This window comes from Parasteatoda tepidariorum, chromosome 1, assembly GCF_982258835.1.
Source record: "Parasteatoda tepidariorum strain Cologne lab strain chromosome 1, Ptep-v5.0, whole genome shotgun sequence".
NCBI classification, from domain to species: Eukaryota; Metazoa; Arthropoda; class Arachnida; order Araneae; family Theridiidae; genus Parasteatoda; species Parasteatoda tepidariorum.
Window position 1 is genome coordinate 65,664,338 of NC_141755.1, and position 19,345 is coordinate 65,683,682.

The following is a 19,345-nucleotide window of genomic DNA, read 5'->3' on the forward strand; positions in this document are numbered from 1 at the left end:
GAAGTAATATATATATATATATATATATATATATATATATATATATATATATATATATATATATATATATATATATATATATATATATATATATATATATATATAGTTCAAACTGTAGAGAAAACTAGTGAAAAATTACAGAACGAGGGGAAAATAATGATAAAAATAACAAAAAAATTTATTTTTAAAAATTTTATTTCAAACTTAGAAATATTTTTATAAGAACAGTTTATGAAAAGCAAATAAATTTTTTTATGGAAAAGTTATTTTAGTTTTATATATATATATATATGTATATATACTACTCGCCATTAAAATTGCTACACCAGGAAGGCGACACACCACGAACGTGTAATTTGCAGGACTGATAAAGCACGTTGTGGTATACAAATGATTAGCTTATCAGCTCATTCATGCAAAGCAGGCGGCGGTAGCGACACCTACAATGTGTATAAAAGAAGAGATTTGACAGTAAGTTTCTCATACAGAAATTGAATTTGAGTTTTTCTTGGGTAAAAAGTTTCTGTTATATCTCATGTAAGAAGGAGAAATGCCTTCCAGCACGTGTCTGAGTTTAATTGAGGTCGAATTGTGGCCTACTGGAAGTGCGGTTTATCATACCGAATTATTTCTGCTTTGTTGGTCGAGATCCCATAACTGTTAGCAGAATGTGGGATCGATGAGTTCATGACTGTCATATGAAGCGCCATGCAGGATCTCAGCGGCCCCCATCACTAACAGACGAGAAGACAGACATCTAATCCACATGGCCTTAAGGGATCGTACAGCTAAGTCACGAACCCTGAGTCAACAAATGGGGTCATTTGCAAGACAACAAGTGTCTGCACGAACAGTTCGACGACGTTTGCAGCAGGCATGAACTGTCAGCATGGTGACCATGGCTTCAGCTACCCTTGACGCTGCATCACAGGCAGGAGCGCTTCCAATGGTGTGATCAACGATGAACCTGGAGTCAGGAATGGAATGTCGTCGTCTTTTTAGACTAATCCAGGTTCGGTGTACAGCATCATGATGGCCGCATACGTGTTTGACAACATCGTGGAGAACCCCTAATGGTAGCTTGCATTCGACGTCATCATACTGGCACATCACCTGGAGTAACGGTATGGGGTGCCATTTGATACACGTTTGATCACCTCTTGTGCGTATTTCCGGTATTTTGAACAGCAGGCGTTACATTTCAGGAGTGTTAGGGCCAGTTGCTCTGCCATATCTGCGAGGCCAACATAACGCTACATTTCAGCAGTACAATGCACGACCGCATGTTGCCCGTACTGTCCTGACCTTTCTTGACACAGAACATGTTCGCCTGTTGCCCTGGCCAGCACATTCTCCAAATCTCTCACCATTTGAAAACTTCTGGTCAATGGTTGCCGAACGACTGGTACGCCACCAATCGCCAGTCACTACGGTCGATAAATTACGTCCTAATGTTGAAGTTGCATGGAATGCTGTACTGAGGCTGCTCTGAGTACTGATTCCTTAGGATCTTCCAACTATAATGTATGAGTCCAATAAATATCATTCTGTTATTTGCATTCCTTCCTGGTGTAGCAATTTTAATGGTCAGTAGTGTATATTTCCTGCGTATGTTCAAGTTTTAAATTTCGCTTTTTCCCATCTTATTTTAGCATTGTGTGAGAAAAACTTAGAAGTTCTATTTTCAATTTTTGAAAAAAAAGTCTACATTGAAAATTTTAAGTAAACTATTGAAAATCTTTAATTATATAAAACAGCTTTAAACTCTGTTTAGTTAAAAGAAAATTATATACTTCCAGTATATGCTGTAAAGAGTTAATTTTGTAGTTTCTCAACGGATATTTTTGAGGTTCAAGATAGAAACATTTTATATCATTGTTAGGCTAAGGAGAAGTGTTAATCACTGAGCAAGAGGTAAATGTAATAAAAATTGTCAGAAAATTACTTTGATTTTCTCGATCAATTTCACCTGAAAAGTATTAGGTAATGAAAAATTATTTAAATATAATTAAATTCTCAATTACCAAACATTTGGAATTTTGACTTTAGTTGTTCATTATTGAATAACAAATTTATGCATAATAGCATTGAAAATATTGCTGCACATATGGCTAAATATTGCTTACAGAATGTTCGATGTGCCTTAAAAGTTATTCAATCTCAAAAAAAAAATTAGAATGAATGCAAGTTTTGCATCAAAAGTCCTTATAAATTTGGGTGTAAATTCACCAAAAATCATTAAATATGAATTTCATAATACGTCAAATGTTTTTAAAAAGGTGATATAATATGAAAAAGCTTTTTATTTTATCTTAAATTTCGTACCTCAATAAAGAAAGGCTTAAACTAGTTAAGGATATTTTCAAGTAAAGATTATACTAAAAGCTTAAATTTTAAGGTTATGATTTTAAATTTATAATTCAACAACCTTTTAAAAATAGACAGCAATGCATTTATTGATCATAGGAATTCCCGATTGATTACATATATTTATTTAAGGTGCAAAATTAAGATATGACGCTTAAAAATCATGTCAAAATAATTATGCAACTATTCATGGAAACTCATAACCACTGTTGTTCTTGTCATTCTTATCCCATTCGATAGACATCTAGATCAAGTCCATAAACCCATACGATTTTAAATTAACAAGAGCTCCTTCAAGAGAGTAGTTGACTCGTCTGTCTGACAATTGATGCAGATCAAGATGTGAGCAGGAGTAGCTCGAGTCACATTGCATTTTGGGCAGGAAGGAAAGAAATTAATTCTGATACATGACGATGAGCTTGAAAGTATCTGCTACGGAACCTAGCACGAACCACTTGTGTGGATCTTCTGCTGGTCTTGATCAGATTAGTACCATGCCAGTTGAATTCATACCACTCAAGAACCATTCCACATTGAAGTTGATATTCATAGAAACCATTCTCCATAGGAGTTGAACAATTTTTGAGAAAATAATTCATCCATCACCAATAATATTTAAAATGTTCTCCTTTTGCCAGTTTACCCACAATTCAGGAACATTCACAGATTAAATAACGTTTCCTGACTGAAATAACACATGAAAAAACGTCCACATTCACGTCCACTGAAAATAAATCGCATTATTGGTGCACAAGTTACTCAAATGCTCGAAAATATTCCCAGTTGATTTATCTCGATATTTTCACTATTCAGATAAATGCTGAATTTAACTTTTAATGGAGCCCAGAATCAAGATATCTGTATTTATACTCTGATTGACACAATACTTCAATATTCACTCAATAGCTACATGAGTTCCGCCTGAAAAACGGAGCTGCAGTCAGGATTTTTCTTACAAATCCTAATGTCGCATTCACGCTTGATAAACACTCCTAAAATAACGCCAGAGAGTGCCATCACCCCAATGAGAAATACTAACTATGAATGCGTACAACTCATAGTTAATAACTCATAGTTTTTTTCCTTTAACAGGGCACAATTCAAGTCTTAACTTAAGCATTCTATTAATATGTTACGTATCTTTTCCTTGACTTCTTTTTTTTCAATCTGCGCATTGTAATAGAGGGCGTTGTTTTCTTTAGTTTCAAGTGCTTCCGTTTCATTCGGTTTGCTTATGAAATCGAAGTTTGACCAGGTTAAAGTGAGTTTTTATTTTCTGATGATTTTGTTTGAGTTTCTTTTCTAAATAGGTTCTATGTATTTCATGTTTTTTCCTGGACTTCTATACGAAACCTTCGGGGTACTGAGGGAGTTACTTTAGGCATTTGCCTCTCCCTCAATAGAAAAGGTTTTGTTTTATGGCTACCGGGGCCGGTACCCCTGAAGACGTTGGCTTCGGTGGTCATATTTTTATTTTTTTTCCTCCGTTTCCTTTATTGCTACATTAATTTATTAAAACAAGCCTTTAAATTAAATTTTAAAGAAATATCTTAAAAACTAAAGAAGAAAGATATTACGTGATTAAAACTTTATTCGCTTAAAAAATATACATGTTTCTAGAGCCCAAAAATAAGTGCATTCCTGCCTGGACAACCTTGAATATGGGCGCTTATTTTTGAGCGCTTGAAACGCGTCGAATGTTTTTTTCCAATTTGTATATTTTTAAAAAGAATGTAGCTTTTAATTAAGTAAACTTCTATATATTTCTATAAAACTTAATTTTATGCATAATCAAGTCAAGGAAAATGTCTGGAATTAAAATCATTTTTTTAAATCAGTTTCAGCATTATTGAACTGGATTTGAAAATGAAATAATAAGTGAATAAATTAGAAATATTTATGATTAAAACCTTTAAGAAATACAACTATAAAATTTTTCGCTCATAAGCGAATTAATAATAGAACACCATTTTTTTTCCATAATAAGATCATAAAATTCGCTTCAAAAAGATGTTTAACTCGATTAAAAAATGAATTACAAAGTGCTTTTTACATATAATAATAGTTGCTCGCTAATGCTCTTTAATTTAATTACTCTTCTTTTTACATTTATTTATTAAGAGGTTATTTTACCATTCAAAATTTAATTAAATTGTATCTGCTTGCCTATTTACTTCGTTAATATTGTCGCGTAGATTTATTAAATCTGATTCAATACCTATAAAGAGGGTGAGAAATTATGAAAGAGAAAATCATTTCATAGGTTTGAAAATATATTTATTGTCTCTCTTTTGAGAAAATTGAATTCTTTGGGGAGTTTCTATGCGACGCAAACTTAATTAAAGAACGTTTTAATCACAAGAATAAAGAGAGTTATAGAAACTAAATTATTTCCATCGGTGTAAATCTTGAAACATAAGATATTGACGGTTTCTTTTGAAAAAAAAATAATGAAATGTATTCTTCTTTATCTTAAGTAATATTATGCTTTTAAACGAGAGATTGTTGCTTTGAATCTTAGAAACTGTCTTCAGTGTAGGTGTGAAATTTTCGTTATACAAACAAATTTCATCTTAAATACTTTATTTAAATAAACTGTGAAACTTATTTTAACTTGGATATTGTAGGTACCTTCACTTTGGAAACACTTATTTTTGTTTTTGGAAACACTTATTTTGTTTTGTTTATTTCTTTTCTTTTTCTTTTAGTTTTGTTTACTATGCTTACTTTTCAATTCAATAATAATGCATCTTTTATTTATTGATATTTAAAATGCATTTCCGAAAGCAGCTCATGCAACTTAATGTTATTTTTTTTCATTTAAGGAACAAATGTAGTACATTTCTATAACTTCTGTAGATGTGCTAACTTCCACAATACTTTATAGTCTTGAAAACATTAAAAAAAGTACTATATTTCGTAGTGAAACTTAACTTTAAAATTATTAAAGGTAATTCGAGTTTAAATCAGTTAAAATGTTATCATCCAACAAAATATACACTGAAACATATTCCACATTCCTTCTTTATCAAACTTCTTTTTTTTTCAAAAGAAAAAAAAAACTTGAAAAAAATAAAAGAAGACATATAGATGAATTCAAAAAATATAAGTTATAATTCAAAGCAAATACCATGATTAAAGAAAAATGGTGATCAGCAAACACAAAAATTTAAAATAATTTATAGTATAGTATGATTATTAGATAATTTATAGTAGTATAATACTCGAAATCCTGTTCTCAAATGATTTAGGTAATAGTAATGTCAGAATTCCATGGCAGTTAAACTTCTTTGGCGATTAATAAAATTAGCTATGGCAACATATATTTTAACATGACGCCAGAGAATTATTTTACTTAAAGTTTATTCTGTGGATTACTATAGAAGAGCCATCTATTACTCATTAAATCCTTATATGTTTCTATAATTAAAAGAAAAAAAAATTATATTTTGATGCATAACAAAGTATTTACACTTTATGATAAATATTCAGATGAAACAAGAAAAAAATTATATTTATAATTTTTTTTAATTATAATTATAATAATTATTTTTTAATTTCAATAAAAATTTTTAATTATAATTTATAATTATGCAAAAATTATATTATATTTAAAAATTATATTAAACTATATTAATAAATCTATATTTTTCCATGAATTTAAAAAATAAGGGTATATGTATTTTAAAGTATTATATCAATCATAGAAACGAGATAAATATAAAGAGAAATTGTACTGTAAATCAATACGTCGTTAACGTTAGAAGCTAGAAATGGTTATTTTGCTTCAATTCACATTTTTTAAGTACCAATATAAAATATTGAATTTTTAATATAATTTAAATCCAACAAATAACCAGCAAAAATTACAGAAACTAAACAATAACAAAAGATCAAGATTTTTATTATTACAAGATAAGAACAAAAACACAAGTAGTTTCCAGCCACTGGAAGCTTTATACGTGATATATTATAATTTTTGTCCATTCCTTGAAAAAAAAAATTTTTTTTTTCGATTTGCGTCACTTTTATTAATTTTTTTTTTCACTATCAATATGAAAATTTAGTTTTCACAAAATTAACTTCGTAATTTTTTTCCAGGTATACAGGGTTGACATGCAATATGATAATCGAAACGCAGTTACTCAGTCAAAAATCTTCATGAAGCACCTTGGTGTTTCGAAAGTGCGAGTACAGAATTATTCGTATGATGAAGATGGGCAATTGGTCGAAATGGTGGGAAGAGATCACTGGAAATTCCACTACGACCAGAATGGCAACATGGTGACAATGCAATACATGGGCAACAAAATCGATATTCTTCATGACAATGGTGATCGAATTGTCAGTTTTGGTGAAACTCCATACGTTCTGGATGGACGTGGATTCGTCACCCAAAGAGGGGAGGAGAGATTCGTCTACAATACCAAAAGACAACTGACACGTGCCTTTAGAATAGGAAGATATGACATAGACTATTACTATGACGGACGAGGGAGGTTGTCCGTAAGAAAAGACAATGTTGGAAATGTCACTCAATTTTTTTATGCCCATCCAGAAGATCCGTACGCAGTGACGCATATTTATAACAATGCTGATGGCAGGACAATAACTTTAATGTACGATGACCGAAAGTATCCTATGTTTATACTTTTGAACAAAGAGAGCTTTTATATTGCAACAGACCATACTGGTAGCCCTCTATTGGTCTATGATGTCTATGGAGATGTTGTAAAAGAAATCCACCGTGGGCCATACGGTCATGTGCTATTTGATTCGAATCCTAATTTCTACCTTCCTGTTGACTTCCAAGGGGGTCTGTTAGACCCTATGACTGGGCTTATTCATTTTGGGGATAGAGTCTATGACTCGTTAGTAGGTCAATGGATGACTCCCGGTTGGAACGAGATACTGAAGTCCTTGTCAAACCCTAAACGCCTGCATTTATACAGATTCAATGAGAATGATCCAGTAAATATAAATCATGGATTGCAAAATAAATTAGGTGAGTTAATTTAAAATTATCCCTAGCAAAACAATTATTTCTATTTTCATCGTATCGTTGCGAACATATCATTTAGAAAAATGGTAAAGCTTAAGACATTGTATGAATCTCTTACAGTAAGCTCAAGTTATGTTTAGTGATTCTTTTCATAATTTCAGCACTATTAAAATTTTAAAATATGAAAAACGATTTAAAATAAATAATTTTTTTTTTTAATATTTTATTACGGTTCAGAAAACAATTGAGAAATATTGAAGTTTCAATCTCGGATATTAGAGGATTTTTTTTTTATTTTAAATACAAATCGTAATTTATGCTTATAGTATATTCTGCAAAAGTACTCCTTCAGTGTTTAAATGAATATATATGTATTTAAAATATAGATATGCAGTTAGGCAACCCTAATCTGATTCTGACTAGAAAGAAAAAGAATTAGGTGTACAGTCAAGAATCAATATAATAAAATGTTCTTATTATAATTTTTTATTATTTTGGTATGATATGTGAAATTATACATCCATCAATAATGGTGGGAAAAAAAGTAAAATCGTGTCAATATTTTTGCTTAAAATAGCAAAGATATTATTTATTTCTATTTTTACTGCTGGAATATAACTAGATCAGCTTACAAAATACTTATCGCAATATTGTATTGCTTTCAATATCTAAAGTATTAAAGTATCAGGTTTATTGCCTCATTAAAATTTTAATCATCCTATTAACATCATTCCATATTCTAAGGAAGTTTTTGAACTAATATCTAATAAAATTATCTACTTAAGGGTCGTCGAGTTAGAAGTTTGAAATCTTTTAATGAGGTAATTTTGTAGACAATAAAACGTCAGATAAGGCAGAATCAAGCTTTATTAACAATTTATATTAAGCCTGACATCGTGTGATTATTATATTAAATAGGGAGAGCCTGAACAAGACTGATCCGTTACGACTTTTTAAAACCATGTTCATAATTATCTATATAAAAAAGAAATTATTTTTATCATACTTGCATCATCATATCAAAAATAATTTTAAGCTTAATAATGGGTGAATTAATCTTCTAGGTAACTTATTGATTACAGAAAGGTATTCAAATCGTGTGATTGAAATTATTTTAAATAGCTAAACTAATTATTTGAACTTTATAATATTTTATCATAATTAAAGGGTAATAAATGCTATTTGAATGCCAGATACCATATTATTATTAATTTTAACTACAATTGATTCGCCTTATTGTGAATAAGGTAGGATAGAGTTAAGTGAAATAATAATTGGAATTGTTATCCATTAAGCAAAGCTCGGTGGTTTATATTATATGCTTTGATTCTCATAATCTAAAAGCTCATACAGTTGTATTCAGTGTAAATGAGAATGTAATACTGCCTTTAGCTATGATTATGCTATATGGAAATTCATCAATATCAAATTTCTTAAGCAAATTATTCTTGAAACTAATTAAACCAAAAATCAATACAAACTAATAAATTCTCACAAGTAGTATTGTTTTATTTTTTACAATATTTTAACGATAGTATCCACAAATTTATCATAACTTATAACTTGAAATTAAATGTAGTTATCAATTTCAAAATATCAAAATGCAGAATGAAACGTATGACAAAAGTAAAGGAAATAATAAATTTTTTTATTTTTAAATCTAAAATATAACTAAATTTAAGTTATATGTTCATTAATTAATCATACAATCAAAAAGCATTCTATGAAGCGTTAAAGTAATCAATACATATTTTTCGAATTCTTTTGATGTTTCGAGCATTCGATGCACTCGAAACCTTTAAAAATTGCTTTTGATTTTCTGATTTTTCTTCGTCCTTGACCAACAATTTTTTTTGTTACTTTTGTGTGATTCAAGTTAAATTCATACAAGCAACAACAAAGCGAAAAAAAAACTTTTAATGTTAAAAACTTTACAGTTTCTGCCTGTCTTCAAAACACTTCTCACACTAAGACTAATATAATTTTAAAATTTAGTTTTTTCCTCTAACTTTACTTCCCAGTGAAATTTATAATAACTAGCTGTATCATTCATCGCATTCCAAATATGCAACAAAATTATCTATTTTTATTTAGAACATTTAAATCTTTTTATAAATATGATTTCAATAGTTTCCTTATAAACGCATTTAATCTGAGCGTCTTTAATTTTTCAAAATAATTTCAGAAATTATGAATTCTGATAGTTTCAAAACATTCTCAATATTCAGAAATAAAAAAGAAGGAATTGTTTTTAAAATCTGGTAGGAAAAATGCAATTAAAATATGTTTCAAAATCTTTCTGGCTACTCCATGACACAAACCATTGAAACGTGAATGACCAAAATAAAAAAAATTTAAAAAATGAAAGGAATGTTTAAAAACTTTCATTTAGAACTTACTTTAGCTTCCTGGGATCAATTTCTACTTTTCAATTTTGCAAGAACAAGAGGATTCTTCCTTACTCTGAATTAAATCCTCGGTAATTCCTTTCTTGGCACCCTTATTTGCTCCTCCAAATCACTATCAAAGACAAAGGATATCGGCAGGTCCACTTTAAGGAAGACACGGGAACTTTTATAATTAGTTGCTGTTAACACTTCGAGAGAACTTTTTGTTTGATGTATGCATAGTAGTTTGAATTCTTCAGTTACCGTTCTGGATCTTCAAGTCGAAATTAGAAGATTCGCTTGAAAGCCATGCTAATTTAATTCTTCAAATTAAGAAAGAAGTTTGCTCTTTCGGTAAAGGCTTCCCCCTCTTTGTCTAAGATTCTACGAATTGATTCAAGTTCTGATTATCTTAAAGTATTATCGTCAAACACGGAAGAATTCTTGATTGAACTTTTGAATTTCAGGTAGACTACTTTATCTGCTTCTGACAGCGATCCAATAAAATCTTATTCCAATTTTAAAATCCGATTAGAGTGAAAGTTACTGATTTACGATAGGTTATAAAACGAAGGAGTTAGTGCATCATTGTTATTCTATATTATAACTCAGCTCTTAATTTCGAATAAAAATGAAGAAATAAATGCATTGAACAAAAGAATTCAGAAAAAAAGATTAATTAGAAAACATTTCTATTTCTATAATATAATACATTTTATCTGTCTCAAATTAGTCATTTGTCATTCTTGCTAATCTTTATGTCTGCTTAAAAGGTTAAGTATGCTGGAATATAGTGTAATATTTAATAAGTGCGTTACCATTTTAATTTAAACAATTTAAGTTTAATAAAAACTAAATTACAGTTGAAAAATAATACTTTTTTTACCCTTTGTTTAGTTTTAATTTTATTTAATAACCATCGTTAAACTACCGACCCAAGTTCAAGTTAACGACTTCTATTATGCAACAACCAACCCAATCCAAAAGACAAGGCAACTCCTGAATAAGGCATTCGGACAAATTAGTCTTCGTGGAGGACTTTTTTTTTTAACTAAACCCCATTTGCGTTACATGGAGGGGAAAATCACGGAAACCTCAACGGTTAGTCTAACGGCAAGAGGACTCTAATACACTTTCTTTATTGTTTATACTGAGGAAATCTGACTTGAATGGCACCATTTTTTTAAAAATTTAAATCACTCAAAAACAAAGATGTTTACCTTAAATCGAAATTCCAATGCATAATACTTAACTTCCTTGATTGTAGAATTAATGGTATAATTCCTTGATGGTATAATTTTGTCAAGAAAAGCAATAAAAACTCAAAGATAATGCTAGTTATTTACAGGTGATTTGCATTTCAAATGTTACAGAATAGAATAAATTTCTAGAATAGAATAAATAATTTAAGAAGTTAATGTGTTAAATTAAATAAAAATCATTGAAATTTTTTTATGAGTTTTCCTCCTTCGTCTATTCTTCTTCAACGGTTGAGTTCGTCGGCATTTAAAAGGGTTCTTAAGTATAAACTCTCATAGTCTCAGAACTGATTACCACTTGAAATAAATACAAGAATAGTTTGCAATATTTCCATGATTGTAATTATACAGCTAAGCCTAATCTGCAGTATCATAAAGGTTACATAAAGAATTCAATGTGGTAATGATTTTTTTTTTGTTACATTTTTACAATTTTATTGGAAAAAGAACTGCAGGAAAAAGCTTTCTTTAGAATACAGTTTATTTACAATTCCCTCTTTCACTAATCTTGATTTGAACGAAAAGCGTGACGCTCTCCGATATCAAACCATCCTAACTACTCAATACGAAAACAAAGAAAGAAAATGAAACGATAAAAAAAGGGAAAAAAAATGATTGGTGTTGAATTTTTTCCCTTTATTCAAACAAAAACCATTGCATCCTTTTCAATTACATCCCTTTAACATCATCAAATGGGAGAAGTTGGCTTATATTTTTATGCTTCAGTCTCAGTATAGGTTTCCAATAATGTTCACAAACTCGCAAAATCCTTGATGATATCTGTTATAACCTTCCCGCTTGCAATTGTAGCATGTGTTATCAAATATACTTTTAAAACAAAATAAAATGCATTTGTCATTTTAACCGAACTTTTCACTTATTGATAGTTTTTATTTTGAAAGAAACATGAATCCTAAAAAAATAAAAAATAAAAATTTCTATATATATTTTTAAAAAGTTTTGTTTTCAAAAAATACGAAAAATTTTATTATGAAAAAAACTAATCATTGAAAAAACAAAATTTTAAGCTGTTTTGTGAAAAAGCAAGAAGACAATTTAAAAAGCTTGAACACGAATGAAAGTAAAGTATTTATTTTCAACCATTGCTTGAGTGTAGTGTGTAAACAATTAAACAAACAAATAGAATTCGAGTTAAAGAAAAAAAGTTAAAATTTTAGATGACAACAATTAAATAACTTAGGAAATTATAACTTTAAAAAAATCAGGAGTTTTAGAGTAAAACAAATCAGTATTATTTAAGCAAACTAAAAATTGGTAAGATATGCGTATAACAAACTATTAGTCAGTGAAATGTCATGATTGCCAAGTTAAAATCAGGTGGCAATTAATTCCCACACTAAATTTACTCAGTTGTCTAGACTTCTGCTACAAAATTCATTATGTAATAAGAAAAATGTGAATTGCATTCAAGTATCATTACCTTTTTACCATTGTTTATATATTTATTTTTTAATTTTACTGATACTATTCAAATAGTATTTTATTTTTACCATTTAAATGGCATTTTTAATGATTCAAATATAATTTTATTCCCCGTCTTTTTTCTAAGCAAAGCTTTCATCATATTCAGACACAATTATTTGCTAAAAGTTTCGTAATTTCTACTTTTTGTAAATTAACATGTAATTTATAAACTTTGCATTCGTATATTTCTAGCTGTGAAAATGTAGCTAAGTAATTTAAAAAAAAAAACTAATTCACTTCAACAATAGAATATAACTAAGTATCTTTATATTTTAGATCTGAAAGGATGGATTAGGTATCAAGGAATCAATTTGGATACTTTAGATTTAGCTGCAAATGAGATTTACAATCGATCTCCATATGATTTAAGTAGCATTGATTTTGAACCTTTACATTTGGATTTGCCAACAGTACCTCTGATATCTGGCCTGACATGTTCTGTTCAGCAGAAACTTCTGAAGTTTGCAAGACTGACTAGTGTCCAAAAATCGAAAGTAAAAACAGAACAACTTTTCGACCCATCACTTCCGAAAATCAGCACTCTGAATGTACCATTTGGAAAAGGTATTACAGTGTCTAACGTGAATGGCAGAGCTGTTGTGAGAGCTTCTGCAAGAGCTGAAATAATCCGGAAGGATGTATTTTCGGCTGTTTTTAACAATTGCCATATTTTAGATCTTCATTTATCGTTCCATGGTCAAGATGTGTTTTATTTAGTGAAAGACAACACTAGAAGGGTGGGGGATGACTTGAATCAATTGCAGAGGTTAGGTAACTCCGCTGTCAATACCACGGTGCATGAAAGTAAATTAGAAGAAGGGGAGGGCAATGCGGCTTCTAATCAGCAACACCAAGTAGATGTTCGAATACACTCCAATCACGCTATTCTTAATATTAGATATGGGACAACAGCGGAAAAAGAACGCCAAAGATTATTGAGGCATGCAAAGAGACAAGCTGTTTCACAAAGATGGTCGCAAGAAAGAGATATAATTTCCTCAAACCAAAGAGGTCCTTTAAAATGGACAGAACGAGAGAAAGAACAAATACTAAGTACTGGTTTTGCAAATGGTTATAGGGGCGAATACTACCACGATGTTAATTTGTATCCAGAATTAGCAGACGATCCATCAAATGTTGTTTTTCATAAAAATAATGAGAAGCACAGAAAGAGGTGATTGTCAGCAAATAATGTTTGATTTGTGAGATTAAATACAGAATCAATTCTGAATATTATTTCGTACCATTTGAGTACGACTGCCTGGAATTATCAGAACAGCGTTTTAAGTCTTTCATCCGCGTTGGAAAAAAAAGTTCTGAAGCAAAAAGATCAAGATATTATAGGTGCCAAGTTGTTGGAAGATTGAGTATTTTGTATGAAATCAACTCAGGATTGTATGGTATTACAGTGGAAATTTTAAATGATTTACAGTGTACGGTTTCTTTTTTCTTCCACATTTAATTTTCACTATTGATTTGTATGGATAGAAGATTGTAATGCAAATAATTTGTATCTCTATCCAACTTGTGATAGTATGATATAAACATGATGCGCATAGTGCTTTAAGAAAGAGTGAGCTCTCTGATTTGTATTACTGAGGCCTATTTAAAACAGTAAATAAATTGGTTGTATTATGTAATATTTAGGAAAAATGTGTACATATCCTACGAACTATGAAAAAAAACATTTAAATTAACTTTTTAAACTAAATAATTTTTAATATTTTCGTTTCGTGTTTGCAGAAATAAAATTTAATAAATATATATATATTCATGGAACTTGCATCGTACGAGAAAATCAAATACTCGTATGCTTGTATCGTGAAAAAAAAGTGAATTACAATTTTTTATAAAAGTTGTACAGATTAAGGTATTCTTTATATGTATGATGAAAAATTTGAATTCTGTAAGTACTTATTGCTGAGCTTGTGTGTGTACGTGTCTTCATATCGAACTAATAACAACTATTCTTTCTTTCTTCTTTAATTATACTTAAAGTCTTTCTATGCTAAAAAAGTTTAATTGAAACTTCGCATGTTAATTTGATTACTGAATAACAACATTTTAGTTGTTACAACTCATATGAATCTTTTCTATGGTGTATTGAATCTTATGCAATTTCAAAAGTATTGATAATTCAATGTTTATTTAAGCAGCTTTTATTAATAAATGAGGAGGAAGCTGTATTTTGTAAATGCAGAATGGATTATTGCAAAAAATTGCAAAATTATAATCTCTTGGCATTTTTCATTTAACCTTTTTAATGTGCAGTACACAAAGCAAAAAACGGACCACTCTGAATAACTTTTGATCTTTCGATCAGATCTTCATGTTCTATGAATTAATTCAAAAGGTTCGATGAAGTGACCTCAAATATGCTAACTAATATGTGCAAACTCAACAAGATACTTTATCTGAATAAATATATCTTTCCTAAGACCGGTTCGGTTTTTTGATTCCCAAAATATAGGGTGTAGGCGCAATCTGAAAAATAAGGTTCCAATAGTTTGGTCAGGGGAGAAGTTCAAAGTTTAGACCCCTTAAAGTTAATTTTACTAAATGCGTATTTTGCCATATCTCGAAAACTTTTTAAGCGAATTAAAAGATTCGCTCAAACTTTGTATTTTGTGAATGTAAAATTAAATTTTTTGAAACGATTCAAAAAAAAAATTTACCTTAAAATGTCATCTCTTTTCGACTATTATTTGTCTGATTTCGTAACTGACAACATCATCTGCACTAACTAATTAGCATATTTGAGATCATCCCTTAATTCTTTTAAGATTGAGTCCTAAACGTGAAGATCCAATTGTTAGACACTGTGGTCCGTCTTTTATTTAGCGCACTGTGCAGCGTAAAGTTGTTTATAGATCCTTTTTAAAAGATGATTGACTATAGAATCCATACAGAAATTTATCTTTTTAAATACAAAATATCTTTTTAATTACTGACACATATGTTGGTGTAAGATGTTTTTAAAGTATTAATTTACAAATAATATGTCATGAGAATTTTTAAAGTGCGTATTGCTTATAGTTGTGTACGTGATTCTGTGCAAGATATTTCATCCTGTCTGTATATTTATTACTTGGAGAATTTAAAAAAATATTATTATTATTATATTATTATTTCATATTTGACCGGCATAATATGCATTTTTTTATTTTACTTTTTGGAATAAGCAATAAACAAAATGCTTGCCTGAACGAAATAAATTTTTCATCTGAAATGTATGACATTAGTGATAAGATTGACACTTTGATAACGAAATTATCTGTGTTTCGAGAAAAACAAACACTATTTCAATTAATGAAAAATCTAAAATAAAATTAATCACTTGTGAATGATTCAACTGAATCAACACTTTTTGTTTTTTAATTTATTTGAAAATTCCTTAAACTTTTTGTTGAATTTGTGTCTTTAAGTTTGGAAATATTTATCGACGAATTTATGTAATAAAATATTTTTTATCACTATGAGTTTGTATTTTTTTAATTTAAATATTATTTTAATTTAAATATTTCAGTTATACTATTCTAGTGTTCTAGTGATGTTTATTACGCTTATTATATAATTTCCTGACAGTTTCGTTCTTTAAAGTCTTTTTTTTCGAAGGTTCCGTCGTAACATGAAAAGATGCTTTTTTGCGCATAATGTGCTACGTTTATAAACTGCTGTTAGTTTGCAACAATTACTCATGACTGTTAGCCTATCTATATCTATGTCTGCACTTATTTTGAAAATGGCACAAAACGTCAATATGGAGAAAAGCCTCAGTTTTGTGAAAATGAAAAGCATTTGTGGTCCATTTTTTTAATATTTAAAAATTTACTCCTTTGCTGCATTACTTGGGCTCATAAAAATTTGCAAAAATGAGAATAAGGCACTGATTTTGATAAGGTCGCCAAATTGGCAATTTTTAAAAAAAATTAATAACTTTTAAAATAGTTAAAATATTTTTCTATATATATATATATATATATATATATATATATATATATATATATATATATATATAATATATATATATATATATATATATATATATATATATATATATATATATATATATATATATATATATATATATATATATATATATATATATATATATATATATATATATATATATATATATATATATATATATATATATATATATATATATATATAGCTTCAAAAAACAGCGTTAAATTAACTGACATAACTATACTAAGATTAGTAACAGTTATGTCCTACAATTACTTCTGTAGGACGTAACTCCACAATCTAGCATCTATACACGACATACTTCGTCTTGCGTCTCGTCAAGAAAATATTACTTTCACCCTATGTAGATGTGTGGGACAGCTGTTGAAAATCATTTAAATGTCAATGTAATTCATAAATATCAACTGAATTAATTTCATATGTATGGAACAGAATTGCAACACATCGTTTCAAAATTCATTATTATGAAATCCATTTAACCAACGCAATAAGCTCCTCCATTAGCTGTTAGATGCAACAAGAAAGGACAATGGGCAATGCAGACTGATGAAAAAATTATAATGTAATGCACTAGAATGCACGAGAGTATGAATAAATGCATTCTGAACATGTCAAAAATGTAGATGCATTATACTACAATAAGTTGCTTCAATATCAAACATGATTAATAGCGACAATTTAGAAGTATTTTAATGCATACCTACAGAAATGTCATTCCATAAAGTAATAACTTTGTTTATGTAATTGTATTGCTAGAGCTTGGAAGATATTAACTAATTGTGTTCTATAATTTATAAAAACTAGCAATTAACAAAATTTTTTTTTTAAGGAAGTTGAGTTAAAGGAGACACAGAAGAACACACACACAGAATATTAATCAATACTGTTTGCTCCAATTAAATTCTGGCAAATAGTGATGCTAATGTAATTACTGAGGGCAAAATTGGTTAACAAATAAGTAAAGAAAAATAAATAAACTTTAATTGATTTGATAACAGTTTTAAGGAAATAAACGAAGATAAATCTACTGTATAAAAGCAGTTTTTTAAAATAACGTATTCCTCACCTGCTTATTTGTTTGCGTCATCTAACAGTAATTAACGTTTTATTTTCTCCAATACCCACTCGATTGACCCTCGTCATTCACGAATAAGTAGGTCAGATTTTCTGGCCACTTTTTCAGGGGCACCTTATTAGGTGCACCAGCATTTTTTCCACAGTAAGAAAAGACAGTACAGAGAATGAAAGTACTTCCATGCCTTTTCCCGGATTCGAAACCAGGACCTTTCTGATTTGAGGTAAGCTCCCTGACCACAACACAGTCTGGTTGACTGATTTCTTAACTATTATTATGTTTTTTTGCATCATTAAAACAATTTATGATTATCATCAGTATTCTATTGTCCTAATTATTAAGAAGTAGTTCTTTCTCCCCTTCCCACTGATATTGACGAAAGTAATTAGCTGTTTTAATCTCAATTTTTTTCAGTGAATGCACCATTATGTTGAAAAATTTTAGACCTGACACCTTTTGAGGCTAAATATATTCTCGAACTCGAAGGTGATTCCAATTTTCTCTCGTCGCTCCCCGCGCTCTGGAAACCCTGATGTTTATCACTTTTCAATAATTTCAGCTTAAATTGGGAGGAAAGAAAAATTTTAATTTCAGTCAGTTATTTCTTCTGCAGTGACAAACATTTCTCTGAAAAAAATGGTTGAATATTCATTTATTTCATTGCTATTTTACCGTATTCAACCAAAATTTGCAAATGACCATACAGAAGTCATACTCAAATTGTTAACAGTGAGAAAAATCTTTATTGAATATTTTCAACTAATACCGTTCAGCAACCAGAATTTTATCCGCACGAGCAAAGCCCACAGCCAATGAAATCCAGCAATTGTTTTTGAACGCTGGCAGCTATGTCTTTTGAGATGAAGATTACGAATTTCTTGTCGGATGCATAACGCAACAACGGATGTATAACATTCCTATGGTTATAAGTTTGCAGTTGTAACTATAAGTAGTTTACCTTACAAGCTACTTAGTTTCCAAAAGCTGGGTACAAACTTCACTAATGGGCATATAAGCCTATCTCATGATCAACTGAGTGGGAGATTGAATTCCAGCATTAACACCATAATATTTACTAAATTTCTTCAACCTATTAGGGGTTCCCAGTGTTCTGCACTCATCAGTTGATAAACCTACACTATTCGAAAAGGAAACTCTTATTCACAGGTTACTGCAATGCCACAGAGATGCTTAAGACAGACAAAGCCTTATATTAGCCATTTCTCGGGATTGTTCCGTCACCATTTCTCATGTATTAGAATTTTCTTTACCTTTATAGCCCTTTAAAATTCAATGATTAAAATAAGAATTTCTCTAATTGGAAACATCACTAAGTTCTTAAAAGAAGATTTTGAAGATTTACTAGTCCTTCTGACCTTTTCTCCCTCACCGTTTTAAGTTGTATTTAAACATTTTAACTAATATATATATATATATATATATATATATATATATATATATAAAAGAAAAGAAAAGTATAAAAATTTTAAAAAATCACTACTGTAATGATATATTTTGCTTTGGCCATATTGATGTAATATTAGAAAGCACTCTTTTTTGCGGATATAATCGTGTGAGCTGATAAAACGATTATAAATTTTATTTTCCGGATTTTTTAAAATTTTTGTTCTTTTTTTTTATAAAAATATTTCTAAGTTTGAAATAAAATTTTTAAAAAATGAATTTTTTCAAATCAAATTGATGACCTTAAAATTATCGAAAAGTAAAACACCGGACGTTGCTAGAAAAACGGTATGGGTGGCGTAAAAAGGTGGCCATA

General features: G+C 29.4%; 1 protein-coding gene across 4 annotated transcripts in view; it reads left to right on the top strand.

Moving 5' to 3' along the window:
- LOC107438670 (teneurin-m) overlaps positions 1–15,170 on the top strand; it is a 487,196-nt gene extending 472,026 nt beyond the window's left edge. For all 4 annotated transcript variants that reach the window (XM_087165593.1, XM_087165588.1, XM_043039103.3 and 1 more), the window contains 2 exons: positions 6,469–7,372; positions 12,777–15,170. In XM_087165593.1, the coding sequence (XP_087021719.1) occupies positions 6,469–7,372; positions 12,777–13,678 (1,806 nt within the window). In that variant the 3' untranslated portion in view covers positions 13,679–15,170. The remainder of the gene's footprint in view (positions 1–6,468; positions 7,373–12,776) is intronic.
- The last annotated feature ends 4,175 nt before the right edge of the window (positions 15,171–19,345 follow it).